The 18,628-nt window shown below is 53.6% G+C and overlaps 1 protein-coding gene across 8 annotated transcripts; it reads left to right on the forward strand.

The window, feature by feature from the left end:
- Positions 1 to 1,487: 1,487 nt before the first annotated feature.
- Positions 1,488 to 18,616, forward strand: MOB3C (MOB kinase activator 3C). 8 transcript variants are annotated; one of them, XM_043963929.1, is made up of 5 exons: positions 1,488 to 1,690; positions 7,617 to 7,709; positions 7,882 to 9,219; positions 14,132 to 14,334; positions 15,191 to 18,616. In XM_043963929.1, the coding sequence occupies exons 3-5, from the start codon at positions 8,802 to 8,804 to the stop codon at positions 15,218 to 15,220; spliced, it is 651 nt and encodes a 216-aa protein (XP_043819864.1). In that variant the 5' UTR covers positions 1,488 to 1,690; positions 7,617 to 7,709; positions 7,882 to 8,801; the 3' UTR covers positions 15,221 to 18,616. The 8 variants fall into 8 exon arrangements, with proteins under 8 accessions (XP_043819864.1, XP_043819862.1, XP_043819861.1 ...); XM_043963927.1 differs by lacking the exon at positions 7,617 to 7,709; XM_043963926.1 differs by lacking the exon at positions 7,617 to 7,709 and having other exon boundaries at positions 8,764 to 9,219.
- Positions 18,617 to 18,628: the final 12 nt, after the last annotated feature.

Genomic DNA, 18,628 nt, shown 5'->3' on the forward strand with positions numbered 1-18,628 from the left:
TCCATGGACTGCTGACCAGACCAAACTTTCCTGGGTCTTGGGCCTTGGAGGTTTCCCCTTCTACCAAACTTTCTCTGCATTGCCCCCACCCCAAGAGATAGGGAGGCGACTCAAATCACCCCCCCTTGACCTGACAGACATTCAGGAAGTGTCTATTTTGGGCAGAGTTCCAGGGCCTCCTCCTTTCCCCTCCCCCCACACAGACTGGGCAGCCTATTCAGGGCCCCTAACTACTACCCTTTATACCCATGACTCCACACACGAGGCAAAGAATCCCAGCCAGAGTTTATCCTAAGACTTCATCCTCTCTCCCTAGCAGACCCAGGGGCTCAGGGATGCTCCTTCTCCCCAGGGCAGGCCCTCCGAGTCCCAGGAAGCAGTGTGGCACAGCGGAAAGGCATCTGGACTTGGACTCAGGCAGCCTGGCTGTAGGAAATCAGTTTGGCTTCTTCCTAGCTGTGTGACCCTGGATAAGTTACTTCCTTTCTCTGACCTCATTTTCTTCCTCTCTAAAATGGAGTCAGCACCCTTGCATAAAACCTACTTCACAGGGGTCATTGCAAGGACCAAATGGGATGACACACATCAAGCATTCTGCAAACCTCAGCATGCTACAGTAATGTCGGGTTTTAGGCTTGGTTTGACTGGGGAGAGCTGGCCCAGGTGGGACTGGACTCCCTATCCTTGGACACTCCCTCACCAACTGCCTGATCCCTGATCTCAGGAGCAGTGTGTGAAGGCAATAATACAATTTCTGCAAAACTGTTCACAGTGTCCCCGGAAGGGAGCAAATGCCAGAATCTTTGGCCCCATTTTTCAGACACAGAAGGTGCCTGATGCTCACAAAAGGGAGGGAAGGAGCTCTCCTGTGGCCCAATGGCTAACAGATATCACCCCCAAGATCTACCCTCTGCTTTTACTACTTAAAACACCAGCCCAAAGAATTGGCACACACAGGACCCAGGAAGACCTGGGTCTGGGAGTCAGGAAGACCTGAGTTCAAATCCCACCTCAGACACTTACTAGCTGTGTGCCCCTGGGCAAGTCACTTAACTGTAGCTTTCCTCAGTTTCCTCACCTGTAAAATGCGGATAATCATAACACCTACCTGTCAGGGTTGTTGTGAAGATCAAATGAGATAATTTGAAATGCACTTAACAGTGCTTGGCACAAAGTAGGTACCATATAAATATTGTTGTTGTCATTAGTCTGGTACCATTGATGGGGCTCAAACTGGGGCCAGGACCAGGATCAGGATCAGGACCAGGCTCAGGGCTCGGCCAAGGACCAGCGTCCAGGCTCAGCCTAGGACCAGAGACAGGTCTCAGGCCCAGTCACGGAGCAGTCGCCCCCAGCAGCCCACTGAGAAGAGCGAGAATAAAGCTCGTGTGCCGAGGGGCGGAGGATGGGGGCGGGAGGCCCGTGGGCAGGTCTGGCAGCGTGGCGGGGGCGGGGCCAGAGGCGGGGCTGGTCCCGATCCCCCTGACCGGAGCCTCAGCCCGGCTGGGCGAACTGTAACAGCAGCCGCAGCTGCCTCCCGCGCCCCGCGGCCGGCCCCGCGCGGAACAGAGCGAGCTCTCGGGCGGAGGAACAGCCGGACAGGCAGGCAGGCGCACGGGCAGCCGGACAGCCGGACAGCCGGACAGCCGGCCCGCCTCCTGGAACGGACGGCAGGCAGTGCCGGTGCCCGGTGAGTGACCCTCCCCACCCCGGGACCCCGCCCCTCGCCGGAATCTGGCTCGACCCTGCGAGCGAGCGAGCGCTTAGCGCACCCACTGCGCCGGGCGGGGCCCGGGCCCCGGGAGTCCGGAGCCGGACCTCGAGGACCCTCCTCGAGGGGCTGGCCGGGGCCCGGAGGCGCTGACGCCGCACCAGGCACCTAGCGCCTAGGGGAACCCAGGACTGGGGCCAAGGAGGAGGGCTCTGCGAGGGTCACGGGCGCAGGGGTGGGGGAATCCAGGCTTCCGCCCTCAGGAAAGCCCCTTTCTAATAAGGAGATGCTTTACCCAGCGCCTCAGATCCAAGAGGCGGATGGGGTAATGGACGGAGCCCGGAGGTGGGGAGCAGAAGCCCTGGATCCCAATCTTGGCTCTTCTGGAGAATGGGCACGGTCACAACCCCTGCCCACTAGGGCTGCGGTGAGCTCCCTTCTGTTAGCGTGAACCTTGCCAGCCTTAAATCGCGAGGGGAAAGCGACCTTGGATTAGTGTTGTCTTTTTATTACCTCCCAACTGCAGCTTCTTAAGCCCCAGGCTGCGCCTCAGTTTGTCCCTCCGTAAAATGGAATGTTAGTGGGGGAGGGGCGAAGGCAGATGTGATGATACCTGAGGTCCCTGCTAGTCGTAAATCACCTTGAGACCCGGTACAGCTCCAGGGCCCGCCCCACTCAGAGTGACTTCATGTGGGTGGGGTTGGGCAGGGCAGCCTTCCTGGAGGAGGTGTTAGAGGCAACTGAAATCAATTGGCTCTTAGAAAATGCCTTTTACCTAGGAGGGAAGGGACTTATCTGGAGTCCTACTGGAAGTTAGTGACACTTGGAGATTCCCAAATCAGTGCCCTCCCTCCCCCAACCTATACAGCTGAACTTCCTAAGGGACTGGGATTCGAGGCAAGGTAGGATGTATTGACCCGATGCACAGGGAGGTAAGACCTGAGTGAGGCCAGTCAGTCATGGGTGATGGGGAAAGAGCTTCCTTTTCACCCAGTCCTTTTAGGCAGGCTGGCCTCATGGCCCCCATCTTCCAAAGGGGGAAACCGAGGCCCAGAATGTTGGGTGACTTCCCTGGGTTGCCAGAGCTTCTAGAGTGGGGAAGCCCCAGACCCTGGCCTGGCTCTACCTAGTGAATAGTATAGCTGTAGGGAACAGAAGAGATCAGGGAATCTATGTGACACCTGAGGAAACTGAGGCTAAGCAAGAAGAGAGACTTGCCCTCCTTCATGTGGCCAGCTTTCTTATCTCCCAGGCCTGAGATTTTCTCATCAAAAGAGGCCCCGAGGGGGTGGCTAGGTGGCATAGTGGATAAAGCACCAGCCCCGGATTCAGGAGTACCTGAGTTCAATTCTGGCCTCAGACACTTGACACTTACTAGCTGTGTGACCCTGAGCAAGTCACTTAACCCCCATTGCCCTGCAAAAACAAAACAAAACAAAAAAAAGAGGCCCTGAAAAGCCTCCAGAGGACATCAGAGATCCAGCAGCCAGTGCTTGGAGGGGGAGAGATGGAGAAGACAGGGAGAGTTTAGGGTTGGCAATGGGGCATGTATATGGGGGTGGGGGAGGAAAGGGATAAAAGGGAGGTGAGGGGGCAGGGCCTCTCTGGAACCCTCCTGGGCCAAGGTCTCAGAGCTGTCCTGGGGAGGATGGGGTGTGGGATCAGCCTTGGTCTGGGAGGGCAGAACAGGGGGCAGTTGGGGGAGGGGGGTGTAGAGGCTGTCCCAGAGTGGGAGGGGCAGTGAGCACCTCCTCCCGGGAGAGTTGGAGCAGAAGCTGGATGCTCACTGATCTGGGACGTTACAGTGGGGATTCCTTCTTGGATGGGTTGGACCACATACTATTGAGGTCTCTGCCCAGTCCAGTTCTGAGATTCTGTGACTCTAGGGAGGAGCCAGTGGAGACCGGAAACAGCGATTCTTCTATTTGCAGAGAAAGAGCTGTTCTTCTCTCATCTCTCTGAGCCCACACCTAAATCCTGGGAGGGCCTGGGGCTAGGGGCAGCCCTCCCTGCTTTCTGCATTTTACAAAGGAGGACACTGAGGCTAAGGAAGACTCCTACCTGCCCCAGATCCCTCGGCAAGGTCCCTCAGTCCTCCATCAGCAAGCACCTGCCCTGTCCTGGGCACTGGGGCTTCAGAGACAAGAACAGAGCCCTGGCCCTGGGGGTGCCTCCTTCTCTGGGCCTTGGGTCACAGGAGCAGCCTATTCTAAGCTGGAAACTGCTAGAGCCACTTCATCAGCCCATCCCCCAGAATAGCTAGCAGGGGTGTGGGGGGGACAGGGAGCTGGGGAACAGGGGTTCACCCCTGGTGCACAGACTCTGGGCCACTGAGGCAATGGAGTGGAATCTTACCCCTACTCCCCTTCTGGGAGAAGCCCAAAGAGGCTAATGACTTACCCCCCAAAGGGTGGGGCAGGAGGGAGGGAGGAGCAACGCTTCTGGACAAGCCCCCCCCCCCAACTCCTCATCTGAATCCAATCTTTGGTAATGGTCACCTCCAGAGGTCAGCACTGGACTAGGAGTCAGGAAAGAGGCTGATTTCTAATGCTGATGGGCAGCTTTCCCGCTTAGTACCTCAGTTTTTTCTGATGTAAGATGGAGACAATTAGTCTTCACACTCTCCCTTCTGGGGGGGGGTCTATGGGGAAAGTACTTTGTTCACCCCAGAGCCTCAGAGAAATGAGCAGGCAGGCTCCCAACTCCTGTCCTTGCTTCCTCTTCCCTCTTCACTCTAGAAAGTTCACCCCATTCATTCTCCTGCCCCCTCGCCATCACCCCAGATGTGGCCTTACTCAAAGCAACTGACACTGCCCGACCTCTGAAAGCCCGGGGAAAAAAGAGGCAACAAGGCATCCCTCCAAGTGGTCACACCAGGGCTTCCCCAAAGCCCGCGTTAGTCCTGCACACTGTAATTAATGTATAGTCCCTCTGCTCCGGGCAGGAAGGCAACTTCTCTTTTTGGAGACCCCTTAGGGCTCACTTGGCTAGGACCTTTCCCTGCTCCCCACAAGGTTCGGTCTCTGGTCCTTCATTAGTGGACTTTTCCTGACTCTCTCCAGGGGCTCAGGGAAGACAGAGCTGGCTCCTGCTGACCCAACAGGCCCGGTCCTGAGTTAGAGGAGAATCAGAGATTGCCCAGGGTGGGTTTCTGTCATGGATTTGTCTCCCTGGGGCGCCCTTTCTTGGGATAGAAGCACAAGAGGAGAGGGGAGGGTTTTAGGATTGTATCTTAAAGAGCGGCTCTGCTTGGGAGGAAGGGGTGTGTGTGTGTGTGTGTGTGTGTGTGTGTGTGTGTGACAGACAGACAGACGGACGGACTTTGAGAGGCAGTGCAGTGGGATGGATAGATGAGCTGATTTTAAACCCAGTTCCAACACTCCCTAGCCACACTCCTCAGGAAAGTGAGAATGATTGTTAATCTTTGTGTGCCCTCCTCAGGAGAAGGGGCCAGACAAGGCCATTCCCTAGGACCCTTTCAGCTCTAAGGTATGAGAGGAAGCCACCAGTGGAGAAGACCCACCCCCACACTCCCAGCCTGAGTCACTAAGACCCTACAGAAAGAAAAACAACAACAAACCAACCAGGTTTTGAGGGCTTGGCTTGCTTAGAGCATTGCTGAGGCCCCAGCAACCCAGGGGAGGCCCGGGGTATCCCTTGGGAGTGACCAGCCTGAGGGTTCCCACACCCCTGCTGCATTAGATTGAGGAGAACCGTGCCCTGGGGCCCCCTCCTCAGAGAAGAAGGAGCAGAGTGGGCTGAGCCCCTGACCAATCCCCAGCCTCTGCATGGGTGAGTCAGCCCCTTTCCTCTGCCTATCTCCCCGGGCATCACAGAACCCACATCCCTGAGAGAAGAGGTCTCAGAGAGGAGAACAGGCTCTTCAGAGGAAGCTGGCCAAGCCCCTGCCCCCTCCTGCCAAACTTCCTAGAGGAGACTTGAGGAAGAGGGAGGCAGTCCAGGCGTGCCCACCAGCCTGTTCAGATGCATGGAAGTGGAAGGTGTAGGGTCAGGTTTGGCTGGGATACAGAGTGTGTGAAGGGAAGTCAGGGAAACGCGGCTGGAAAGTCAGACTAGAAGCCAATTGTGAAGGGCCTTCAATGCCATTTCCTTTCCCTGGTCCTCTCTGGCCGGGCCTCCTGGACAACTGCCAATGTGCCAGCTGCTGCTAGCTCTTATCCCATGTCCGTCCTCTGCTTTGAAGGTGGAAGGTGTAAGACAAGGATGGAGAAAGTATACTCTGGACTGACAGTCAAGCAACATGCATTTATTAAGCACCTACTATATGCCAGGAGCTGTGCAAAAAACCCATCCCTGCCCTCAAGGAGCTCCTAATAAGGGAAACAACATAAATTAGGAGGTACCCGTAAGCTATCGATTTGGGGAAAGGTAATCGGAGAGGGGAAGGACTAGCAGTCATGGGTGTGTGCAGGAGGAGACACTTGAGTTATTATTATTATTATTAATTATTATTCTACGCAATTGATTAAGTACCTATTATGTGTAAGGCACACAGTACAGAGACCAGAATGAAAAGTCCCTGGTTGAGCTGTCTTGAAGGAAACTAGGAAGCCTACGTGAGGAGGGACAGCATCCCAGGCATGAGGGACAGCCCATGCAAAGGCAAGGAGGTGGGAAATAGAGTGTTCTGTTTGAGCATCAGCAAGAATGCTGGTGTAGCTGCATGGTTGAGTGCATGAGAGGGAGTAATGAGTAAGATTAGAAAGTTAGGAAAGAACCAGGTTGTGAAGTGTTTTATAGGTCATTTGCAGAGAAAAATGTGAGTGTTGGAAGGTATGGGGTGGTTAAGTTTGAAGGGAAATGGGTGCTTGGATTCTGATCAACATGAACTGGCTCTGTGTCCTCCCTAGGCCTGAGAATATGGGCCGGGATGGGAGGGGGACTGGGTGGGTAGAGACGTTTAAATGGGTCAGCCTTTGATATGTAAGGGAAGTGAATTGTCCAGACCCAGAGTCAGCAGCTGTGTCTACATAAAGCTTCTGCAGAGTCATCCATTTTCTTGCTCCCCCAACCCCCACCACTAACCCAACATAGGGCTGAAACAGTTGACAGAGGCCAGAGGACAATTTTAGTTCATGTGAAACCAGGTCCCTTTGGATAAGCATGGAGCCTGTGATCGATCCCTGCTCAGAGAACTCACAGGCTGGGAGAGACAGGATGTCCCTGCCAGCCTGTCCACCCCCACAGAGAGTAACATATGCTATGGCAGCCCCACAAGAGTAGGGCCCTGTAAGTGCTCAATGATGAATCCTGGACACGTCAAATCTGCAGGTGTCGAAAGGGTACAGTGCTAAAAGGGGTAAGAGTGAGGGAGGGCAGGGTCCAAGTCTTATCAGGATTGAGTCAGCAGTGTGGCATAACAGCCAAGAAAGTGAAGGTGATCTCAGGCTTTCCTGAAGTGGGACAGAGGAAGGGAGAGTCCCTCTGGTCCGGCTGCCAGGGGAGGCTTGTGCTCAGCTGGGGGCACCACAGAGAAGTGGAGTGTCTAGGTGAAGGGCATGCGTCTGCCACACCTGTTTCACTGGAGTCTCCAGGGTGAAACCTCCTGAAACAAGACTCAGGGGGAGCGTGAGAGATGCCTCCATGGATCTGGAGAGCTGCCATATCTCAGAGGACAGATGAGCTTTGTTCTCCTTGGCCCCAGAGCCAGAACCAGGAGCAGGGGCTCAGCCAGGAAGAACTTCCCCACAACAAGAGCTCTCTCCAGCATGATGGAGAGATAGCGGGGTCCCTCTCCTTCGAGGGCTTCAAGCAGATGCTGAACGACCACTTGTAGGAGATGTGATGTCAGGGATTCGAGGACTAGGTTGTGCCCTACTGTATCTGCGCCCTCTCCTCCAGTTCTGGGGACAAACAGATGGTTCCTGTCTCCTTCCCTGCCCAGGCAGCCAGCTGCTCCCTTGGCAGGAATGGGTGATGCCTGATGCCCCGTCCCCCGCCCCAGAGCCACACTTTAGCTGAATTCAAGTCTTCCTGGGTGAGGAAGTCCATCCTTCCCCCCTCCCCACTCCCGAAATTGGAGAGCCAACTGGCTTAGTCCTTCCCCTCTGTGGCTGCCCCTGTCAGTCTAGGGGGGTGGCCCCTCCTTTCTCCCCCCCACCTCCCCAGCCTACAGCCCACACATCCTGCTGGTCTCTTTCCTCTTTCAGCCAGAAAAACCGGAAAGAGCTTTTTGGGCAGAAACGTCCCTCCCCCGTGCCCTGGGAATCCCCAGGCCGGACAGACGATGGGATATCCAGGAGGAAGTGACCCGTTGCCGACCAACACGAAGCATGGGGCAGCTGTGGTTAACAAGGCCACCGTGTCCAGCCCCCTGCCTCAGGAACTGGCCTGCTAGCAGAGCTGAGTAAATTCTTGTTCTCCAAGAAAGACAATGCCCAGGGAGTTTCTGCATCGAGGCAGGCCGGCCCTGGGTGAGGGGGGCTGGCTGGGCCTGGTCCTCAGCTCCAATAGAGCATAGGGGAAATGGAGAAGGCGTGGAGCCCGTGGCCTGGGGCAGGGGCTGGGGGATGCAGTTTCCATTAAAGCCAGCCCGGGCCTCCCCCTCATGGAGCTCAGTTAGCAGGGTCTGCCCGGCCTCTTCCCACATTCGACAGCACTCCACATGACACACTGAGGGCATCAGCGAGGGCTCAGGAAGCTGCTGGGAGAAGTTTGGGGCGGGCAGGCTATGAGTGCTTGGCACACAGGAGTGCCTTCATAAATGCCAAGTGTGGACTGAATCGGGAAAGCTTCCTGTAGGAGGGGGTATTTGGGTTGGACTTGGAAAGATGGGCAGGATTGCAAGAAGGGGTGTGGGGGGAAGGCAGACATTCCTTCCAGCTTCCGAAACAGTGTGAAAAAAAGGCAGGAACAATACCCTCGGCTCAGAGATCCAGAGATGGTTGGGACCATCGTTCCCAATCCCCACGTTTTACAGATGAGGAAACTGAGGCTCCAGCAGGTTGCAAAGTCTTTGCCCGGGTGCAGGGCCATGATGAGTGTGTCCCGAGGACAGGGCTAGCCACTCACAGCTCTTCTATCTCTCCTAGGCCAGACCAGCTGCGGCCACCTTGCCTGGCCCCCAGCCATGGCTTTGTGCCTGAAGCAGGTGTTCAACAAGGACAAGACATTCCGGCCGCGGAAGCGCTTTGAGCCAGGCACTGAGCGCTTTGAGCTCTACAAGAAGGCGCAGGCCTCGCTGAAGTCTGGCCTGGACCTGCGGGCCGTGGTGCGGCTGCCTCCCGGTGAAAGCATCAATGACTGGCTGGCGGTGCACGTAGTGGACTTCTTCAATCGCATCAACCTCATCTATGGCACCATGGGCGAGTGCTGCACAGAGGCCAGCTGCCCTGTGATGTCGGGCGGCCCTCGCTACGAGTACCGCTGGCAGGATGAGCAGCAGTACCGGCGGCCCGCCAAGCTGCCCGCGCCCCGCTACATGTCGCTGCTCATGGACTGGATCGAGGGACTCATCAACAATGAAGATGTCTTCCCCACCCAAGTGGGTGAGTACCCCGGCTTGTCGTGAGAGGGAGGCAAAGAGCAGGGCATCGGGAAGCCCTGTGGGGGGAGGAAGAGGAGGGGGACAGACTGGACCCTGCCCTCAGGGAGCCCTGGACTGGGTGGGGACACAGCTCTGGAATCCATGGGCTGAGCCTCTGGTCTTCGGGGGTCTTAGAGAGACCTAGAGCTGGGACTCTAGGGAACTCCTTGAGGACAGCACTGTGACATCAAGAGACAGTCTCTGGGTAGGAGACAGGGTGGGGGGAGGGGTCTCATCTTATCTCCTCAGCCCAGACGCTGGGCCTCTGGCCTCAGGCTGCCACCCCCCCTTTGCTGAGACCCTGACCTTAGTCTGCTGGGTGGGGGGGAGGGGTGACGGCGGGAAGGGTGGGGGGAGGATGGATCAAGGAAGATACCAGAGGCCTTACAGCTTGTGGGGCCTCAGCCCCCTTCTCTGCCTGGCCCAGCTCCCTCCTGGGGAATGGAATCTCCCAGTGCTCTGTAGACTCAGTGCTGATGTAAGCCCTTCGCACTCTGGCACGGGCACGGAAAAACTCCCTTTCCCCAGGTCCTGGCCTTCATATTGGTTGGCAAGAGCACGGAACTGGCCCGGGCTTTCCCAGTAAGCGCTCCCTAAGATGAAAGGTGTTCCATCAGAGGCTGGGTGACTCCCTGGGGGTCCCACCTTGAGAAGGAGGTGGGCCCAGGAGAACTTGGAGGTTCCCTCCCGCTTTGAGAGGTCTGTCCACTCAGGTCCTCAAGAAGCAACCCTCCCCCTCAGGGCTGGAGAAGGCCTGGGGGAGGGAGAGCTTGGGGTCTCAGGGAGACCTTGAGAAGGTTTGGAAATGGCAGAGGCCAGAGGGGGACGAAGCCATAGCTATCCTAGAGAACCAAAGGCCCAGGGCAGGGGTGCAGCCCAGTGGTGGGAAGAAGGTCGAATTTGGAGTCAGAGGATGTAGGTTCAAATTCTGCCTTTGCTTGTCATTGCCTTGTACCCTTGGTTGAGGTGTTTGTCTCCTCTGGACTCTCAGGTGGCCTCTTAGTGACTTCCCAGGGTGCTTTGCAGCACTGGCTCTGTGAGGAGCTTCCTGACAGGGTGATAGAGGGCTAGGAGATCTGGGATCAGCTCTTTGCCTGGGTCAGGACTCCTTTGGAAGACTCGGTTCATTTCTGGGAATTTAAGAAGTTGATCAGTTGCCTAGATGGGGAATGGCCTTGGGCCCATGTCTTAGGAGGATCTGTTGAAGGAACTGGAGATGTTTAACCTGGAGAAGGCTTGGAGAGGATATGAGAGCTGTCTTTGGTATTTAAAGGGATATAATATTTTTTTTTTATTGTATGAGGTATTTTATTTTTTCCATTACATGTAAAGATAGTTCTCAACTTTTGTTTATACATGCTTTACAATTTCAGGTTTTTCTCCCTCCCACCCCTCCCTCCCCCCTCCCCTAGACAGCAGGTAATCTGATATAGGTTATATATATATATATATCTATATCTATATATCTATATCTATACATATAGATATAGATATAGATATATATACACACACACATATATACACACATAATAACATTAATCCTATTTCTGCATTAATCCTGTTACAAGAGAAAGAATCAGAGCAGTGATGCAAAACCTCAAAATAGAAAGAAAAAAAAAAACCAACAGCACCCAAAACAAAAGAAATAATATGGTTCAATCAGCATCTATACTCCACAGTTCTTTCTTTCTTTTTTTTTCTTGGATTTGGAGATCCTCTTCTATCATGAGTTCCCTGGAACTCTTCTGTACCATTGCATTGGTGAGAAGAATATAGTCCATCACAGTAGATCAACACTCAATGTTGATGATACTGTGTACAATGTTCTTCTGGTTCTGCTCATCTCACTCATCATCAGCTCACGTAAGACCCTCCAGGTTTCTCTGAACTCTTCCTGCTCATCATTTCTTACAGCACAATAGTATTCCATTGTATTCATATACCACAACTTGTCCAGCCATTCCCCAATTGATGGGCACCCCCTCAACTTCCAATTCCTTGCTACCACATAAAGAGCAGCTATAAATATTTTTGTACATGTGGGTCCCTTTCCCCCTTCCATGATGTCTTTGGGCAAAAGACCTAAAAGTGGGATTGCTGGGTCAAAGGGTATGCACAGCTTTATCGCCCTTTGGGCATAATTCCAAATTGCTCTCCAGAATGGTTGGATCAGCTCACAGCTCCACCAACAATGCATTAGTGTTCCAATTTTCCCACAGCCTCTCCAACATTTATTATCTACCTTTTTTGTCATTTTAGCCAATCTGATAGGTGTCAGGTGGTACCTCAGAGTTGTTTTAATTTGCATCTCTCTAATCATTAGAGATTTAGAGCATTTTTTCATATGGGAATAGATAGCTTTGGTTTCTTCATCAGAAAACTGCCTGTTCATATCCTTTGACCATTTCTCAATTGGGGAATGACTTGGATTCTTATAAATTTGATTTAATTCCCTATATATTTTAGAGATGAGGCCTTTATCAGAAGCACTGGCCTCAAAAATTGTTTCCCAGCTTTCTGCCTCCTAAAGGGATATAATATTGAGGAAGGATTAGTCTTGTTTTATTTGGTCCCAGAGTTCAGAACTAGGAACAATGGAGGGAAAGAGGGTGCTGCAAAGATGCCAATTTAGTCAGGAAGAACTTACTAAAGTGGATTGGGCTATCTCAGGAACTTACTAAAGTGGATTGGGCTATCTCAGGAACTTACTAAAGTGAATTGGGCTATCTCAGGAGGTGGTGAGCTTCCCCTCCTTGAAGGTCTTTTGGCAGAGGCTGTACAGTCCCTTGTCTGGGATGGTAAAGTAGAGCTTTCTTTCTGGATGGGTCCCTTCCAACTCTCAGATTCCATGATTCTGACCTCAGACAATAGTCCTGCTCCATCTCTGGGCCTTAACGCAAAGTCTCTCCAGCTTGGTAAGGTCTACCAGAGCTTCTGGACCCCTGGCAGAGCCTTTGAGAGCCACCTCCCATCCACACCAGAGTAGAAGCTCCTATGGGTCAGTGAATTACAGATACACAACGTGGCCTCAAGACCCTGCTGTGTCAGGTGTCCCATATGACTAGTGTCTACGTTACGCTGTCTCCCTTACCCAGGCTGGATAATCCCAGTCACTGGGGGAAAGCAAACCCCACAATGATTAGGTTCCAGGTACAGGTAGAGATGGTCTTTTTCCCAGCCTCTGGTGGCTGAACTGGTCACTCCTTCTCCCCTGGATCCCTCCCTCCTCCAGAAAGTCATCCCCAAGCCTTTTTTTCTTTTTTTCCAGACTACATGCTAGGTAGTTTTGGGGCCCTTGCCACAACATTCTTGCCTCCCTTCCTGTCTTGGTTCACACTCCCCTTGAACCAATCATAGGCCTCTATCAGCCACTCCGACCCTCCCCTTTTCCATATGCATATTCCATGCCACACCTTTAAGATAACATTGTTCTCTTGGAAAATATGGGTGTAATTGCCTATATGTAAGACAACAGAACCCTTCGGAAAGGACCTCTTAAGTCATCTACTTCCAGTGAAAAACCTGTCTACATCATCTCCAACAGGTGGCCATCCAGCCTCTATTTGCATATCTCCCATGACAGGGAGCTCACTACCTGAGAAGGCTGCCCACACTGCTTAGAGTATTAGAAAATCTTTCCCAATATTGAGTAGAATCACTGGTTATGTCACCATTTGGCATCAGGGATAAAGGGAGGAGTAGGGGCAGCTACTTGTGTGACCCTGGACAAGTCACTTAACCCTGGTTGCCTCAGTTTCCTAATCTGAAAAATGAACTGGAGTATCTCTGTCCAGAAAACCCCAAATGGGGTCACAAAGAGTCAGACACGACTGAAAATGACTGAACAACACGAAGGGAGGAAGCTTGACCGTTCAATTCAACGCCACTTTATTAAGATATATGGTGCCTACTATATGGAGAGACCTGTGCTTGGGGATAGATGAGGACATAAAGTTTCTGGCCCAGGCCCTGTCCTGGTGGCCCTCATAGTCTAAGAGGGGGACACTCAGGAAGCAGTCCACATGATGTTATCTAGTTCAAGAGGACAAATGCAGCGTGACGTGCAGTCTAGCAGGGAAGATGCCAGAAGTGTGGGGAACCAGCAAAGGAGGCTTCCTGGGGGCTTGGAAGACTGGAAGATGAGAATGTAAGCTCCTCACAGGCAGAAACCACTCCATGTTTGGCTTCTCTGAGTCTAGCATGCAGTAGGCACTCAATAAATATTGATTGCATTGAACTGAACTGATCTGGGAAAGACAGAAAAGGAGGACTTTATGGAACTAATTACCTAAGCAAAGGCCTAGAGGTGGGATTGAGGATGGGTGAGGGCACCTTCCTCATTGGCAGGAGCACAGTGTGTGGAGGAGGGTGATGGAATGAGGTGGGGTGCTGCCAGATTACAGAGAGCTTTGAATGCCATTTTCTGCTCTCAGAATGAAAGTGAAGGCAGGATCAGAGGGGCAGGAAGTGGTGCACCCGGCGGGGAGACTCAGGGCACGACCCCAGAGTGAGGCATAAAGGGGAGATGAATTTCAACCTCTTCTCTTTCTTCACAATGGGGCAAAGGCCCCTTGTGTCCTGGCTCTTCTTCAGGGAAATGAGCTTGGAAATGGGGACGGGGTGCCCCTGAGGAGACTATTGTACAGGGTCCCAGTGTCCAGGGGTCTGAATATCCCAGGACCCAGAGGTCCCTATGTCCAGAGGCCTTGATGTCCTAGAGTCTTAATGTCTAGGGTTCAGATGTCTAGGGTCCAACTATCTAGATGTCCAAGGGTCCAGATGTCTAAGGTTCTGTATGTTCAGGGGCCTAGATATCTGGGAACGCAGATCCCGGAATCTAGATTCTGAGTCAAATCCTTTTCCCCCACATGCAGGAGTCCCCTTCCCCAAGAACTTCCAGCAAGTGTGCACCAAGATCCTGACCCGCCTTTTCCGGGTCTTTGTCCATGTCTACATCCACCATTTTGATGGCATCATCGCGATGGGCGCAGAGGCCCACGTCAACACCTGCTACAAGCATTTCTACTATTTTATCCAGGAGTTCAGCCTTGTGGACCACCGGGAGCTGGAGCCACTGGTAAGATGGGTCTCAGGTCTTGCTCGCAGACCCTCCTGCCTCCCTGCCCACTGTGTCCATTTGTCCAGGGCCTAAAGGCTTACAAACCATTCCCCATTATTATCCCCATTTCATGGAGAAGGAAACCAAGGCCCAAGAGCCCAAGTGACTTGCCCAGGGTCATGGCGCTAGTGAGTATCAGAGCCAGGCTTTGAACCTGGCTCTCCTGCCTTAAGGCTCCATGTCTTCATATCCAGGCTTTGGGTCACACAGGAGCCCTGTCCTGGAAAGGCTCTGCCCTCTTTTCTGTGGGCATTGCACCATCCTTCCTCTCAAGGCCATTTTCTTGCCTACTGAGGGCAGTGTGGTCCACCTCTTCAGTCCTGTCCATGTTGTGGTTTTGTGGTGGGAGGCCCCATAGCCTCACGTCTTTGGCCACTCTATTTGGGGCTTGATGGTCTTGGGCTTAAGAAAGCCCAATGTAGGGGCAGCTAGGTGGCTCAGTGGATAGAGCACTGGCCCTGGATTCAGGAGGACCTGAGTTCAAATCCAGCCTCAGACACTTGACACTTACTAGCCCTGTGACCCTGGGCAAGTCACTTAATCCTCATTGCCCCACGAAAACAAAAAATGACAAAAAGCCTAATGCACAAAATTCTGATTGTGCCAGCGAGATAGATGGGGAGGCAGAGATTGGTCTTATTATACAGGGATCCTTCCCGTTACCATTTTATTGCCCCAAACCTTCATGAAGACCTAAGAGCTCAGTGGAGACTTGCCCCAGATACAAGGAAGACTGTACTGGGGTGGGGGTGGGGGGAGAGAAGGGCCTTCTGGATCCTCAGTCCTGACCTTCTTCATACTTTTGATGTTCCAGAGAGAGATGACAGAGAGGATCTGTCACTGAGCCCCCAACTGCCTGGGGAAGATGCTGACCTTTGGCCTGGAGCCCCTGGGACCTTGGTGGGGAATAGGCAACCGCCCATGACTGTGGCTGTGGAGAGACCCACCACCACTCTGCTCCTCTGGTGCCCCTCCTCTGAAGCCCTCCAAATGCCAGTTCTCATCTTCCAGAGTCTGCCCACACTCTCTCCCTCAGGAAGTGTCTCCAAAAGGACCCAGAAGAAAGATGGACAGAAAAGGGAAATGTTTCAGAAATCGCTGGGCAGGAGGGTGTCATGAGTCTGAAATCTCCTTAGGGAGTCCTCCCCCACCCTCACCCCAAGCTGGACGAGGCCCCTGAGCAGCCTTGGGGAGATCCCTGACATAGGGGTAGAATTAGAACCAAAAGTTCTCAGACAGCGTAGGGGCCAGAGCCAGGAGGGCCTGAGTGTGACCTGAGAGATCACCCGCCTTCCAGGGGCTGTGAGTGAAGTCGAGAAGCATTTACCATGTGCTAGGCATTGAGCTGAGGGCTGCCTGGCCCATGTGTGGGGGCCTCTGTGTATGTGTGTGTGTGTGTGTGTGGTGTGTATTCTTCTGTAGCTCCCAGCTTCATGTGTCAGAGCTGAGGGCCTTGTGCGGATGGGGCAGTAAGTGAACAATATTTTACAACAGTGGGGGGTGTCTGTGCCACCATTCCTCCCCCAGGGAGGACTCTGTAGAACCAAGGAGTAAGAGATGGCTCCATGAACAGATGGGCCCCTGGTCCAGACTGCCCTGAAGGCCCCAGACCCAACTCTGTTTCCCAAGCCTGAGACTCATCCATCCTCTCGACTCAGGGAAAGCCCTCACTGAGGCTGTGCTGGGAGGGAGGGACCTTCCTGCTCTTACAGGTCCCCCCAAGTCGTTTTCTGGGGATTGACCACAGGCCTGCCAGCCACGTGGGCCTTGCATCTAACCAAGCTCTCATTTGCTATAGTTTGAGCTCTGCTGCTGCTTGTTTGGTCTTTGGCACAGATGGAAGCCACCCACTGAGCGCCTGCAAAGACATCTTTGGGCCAAGCCCATCTGGGCTTATGAGGCAGCTCTTAGGCTGTCGAGACATCAGAGAATAAGCTTTTTGGATTGAAGAGACAGTTCTTGGATTCTTCCCCAAACAAATCTGGCCCCTTTTGTTACAGCCCTTCCCCAGAAAACCACTTTCCCAGGATGCTTCACTCTTGAAGTAAAGGGTTACCAGCTAGAGAAACATTGAGGAGTGTGTGTGTGGCCAACCCATATGCCTCTTTCTCTTTCTGTTCATTCACACACACCCATCCTTCACACACTCATTGAAGACTCAATGGGGGTTGAAGGTGGAGAAAGAGTGCATGGGGCTTCCTGCTGAGCTCTCCCCACTGCCTCCCCATTCACTACCCTAATTAGATGCCAGAGTCAGGTCCACCACTCATTCAGCCAATCATTACTGAACACCCCCCACCTCCTCCTCCAACTCTGAGCCAGGCCTTTCCAGGGGGGGAGATGTGAAACAGGGCAGAGCTAGTCCCTGCCCGCTGGGAGCTTCCAGTCTTAGCTTCTCAGAATGCCGGATTTCAGCAGAACCTTTGCCCGCCCACCTTATACACTCTGAGAGAAGCTTGGTTGGGATCAGAGCCAACCGGGACTAAACTTAAGAGGGTAGGGGAAGACCCCCCCCCCCATCCCCAGAAACCTGAGCCTAATTGACTCTTGCCATTCCCAGGGGATTCTTCACTCTGAAGACACTGAAGGAAGCAGACTGGGGGGGAGGGGAGGGTCAGAGCCCGGAGGGGTTTCCAGGAAGCCTGGGCTTCTCTGCACCCCCACCCCACCTCGTCACCCAGTGGCCAATCCGAGGGATTGGAATCACCCTTTGCTGGGGTCACTGCTGATCCACAGGGAAAGGGAAGCTATTTTTCTTAAATGAAGGGAGAGCGTATTGTTTTTATTTTAAACAAAGAAAAATAAAGAAGAAAGACCGCCTGAGCCTCTATGTCGGGCCAAATGGGTTCTTTGATGTCCAAAGACTTAAAAGCACCGACCCCCGGCCGTGCGGGGTGCCTGGGTCTGAGGAGGTCAGCCCAGCCGAGGGTGGGGCTGGGAGGACTCTGCGCTCTGGTGGGAGGGCTCAGCCTGGGGCTGGGAGGGGCTGGGAGCTTGGACCTGCAGGGCTTCTCCAGGTGCTGAGGCGAGTCCATACCGGGCTCCCCTAGAACTGCTGGGGGCTCCCCCGAAACGCATCTGAGCTCTTGCCGCCCAAGGCTGGCTTAGCGCGGGCTTCTTTCCTCTCCGAGTCAAGCCTGACCCTTTCTGGTCCCTTTTCGGGACCTCCTTCAGGCTGGGGGACGCGGCAAGCGAACCTCGTGAGGCCCCGGACCGACGTGTCCCTGTGTTTTCTGGGCCAAGGCCAGGCTCGCAGTCTCCCGGGCTGAGGCAGCCCCACCCATGGGGCCTAGAACTGCTTGGGGGGGGGAATGTAACGAGCCCCAAAATTCCAGGAAGGGACCCTGGCAGGTTATCCTGCCTTCCTTGGAGCACGGATGGTCGTTCCCTTCTTCACCAGGCAGCTCAGCCTGTCTTGGAAAGTTCTAACTCACCCTCCATCCAGGCTTAACCAGTCTCCGCTCAGCCCTAGTCCTCTCCTCCTCCTCCACCAGCCGTGGCTCCCAGTTCTGCCTGCTGAAGCTGAGCAGAAGGCGGAAGAGCCAGCAGAATACCTGGACACAGCCCCAGCCATCTCTTCTAGAGAAGGGAGGAGGGAGACACGCAACGCGTACGCGGATCAATCAGTACAAAATAAACTCAGATTCAGAGAACGAAGGCTCTCAGTGATCCTGCCCTCAAGGAGCCCACAATCTAATGGGGCGTTTAAAGTCCTTCTAAACATCCTCCTCCCCCCAAGTACATTTAGACTCGGTGATACTGGCCTCCTGGCTATTTCCTGCATAAGACCCTCCATCTCTCAGCTCCAAGCATTTTGGGGGGGGGGGCAATGAGGGTTAAATGACTTGCCCAGGGTCACACAGCTAGTAAGTGTCTGAGGTCAGATTTGAACTCAGGTGCTCCTGACTCCAGGGACGGTGCTTTATCCACTGTGCCACCGAGCTGCCCCTGCTCCAGACGGACCCCTGCCCGGAATGCCCTCTCTTCTCATCTCTGCCCTTTGTCTTCCTTTACTTCCCACCTAAAATCCCACACTCCACAGGAAGCCTTTACTGATCCCCCTTAATGGGAGTGCCCCCTCCTCGGATAATCATTCACACTTTATTCTGTCTATGGCTTGTTAGAACACACTTGTTTTGTGTTGTCTTCCCCATTAGATTGTGTGTATCTCTAGCACTTAACACAGTGCCTGGCACATAGTTGACCCTTAATAAATGCTGGTTGACTAGTGAGACAGAGAGAGAAGGAGGGT

Source organism: Dromiciops gliroides, chromosome 4 (genome assembly GCF_019393635.1).
Source record: "Dromiciops gliroides isolate mDroGli1 chromosome 4, mDroGli1.pri, whole genome shotgun sequence".
Lineage (NCBI taxonomy): Eukaryota > Metazoa > Chordata > Mammalia > Microbiotheria > Microbiotheriidae > Dromiciops > Dromiciops gliroides.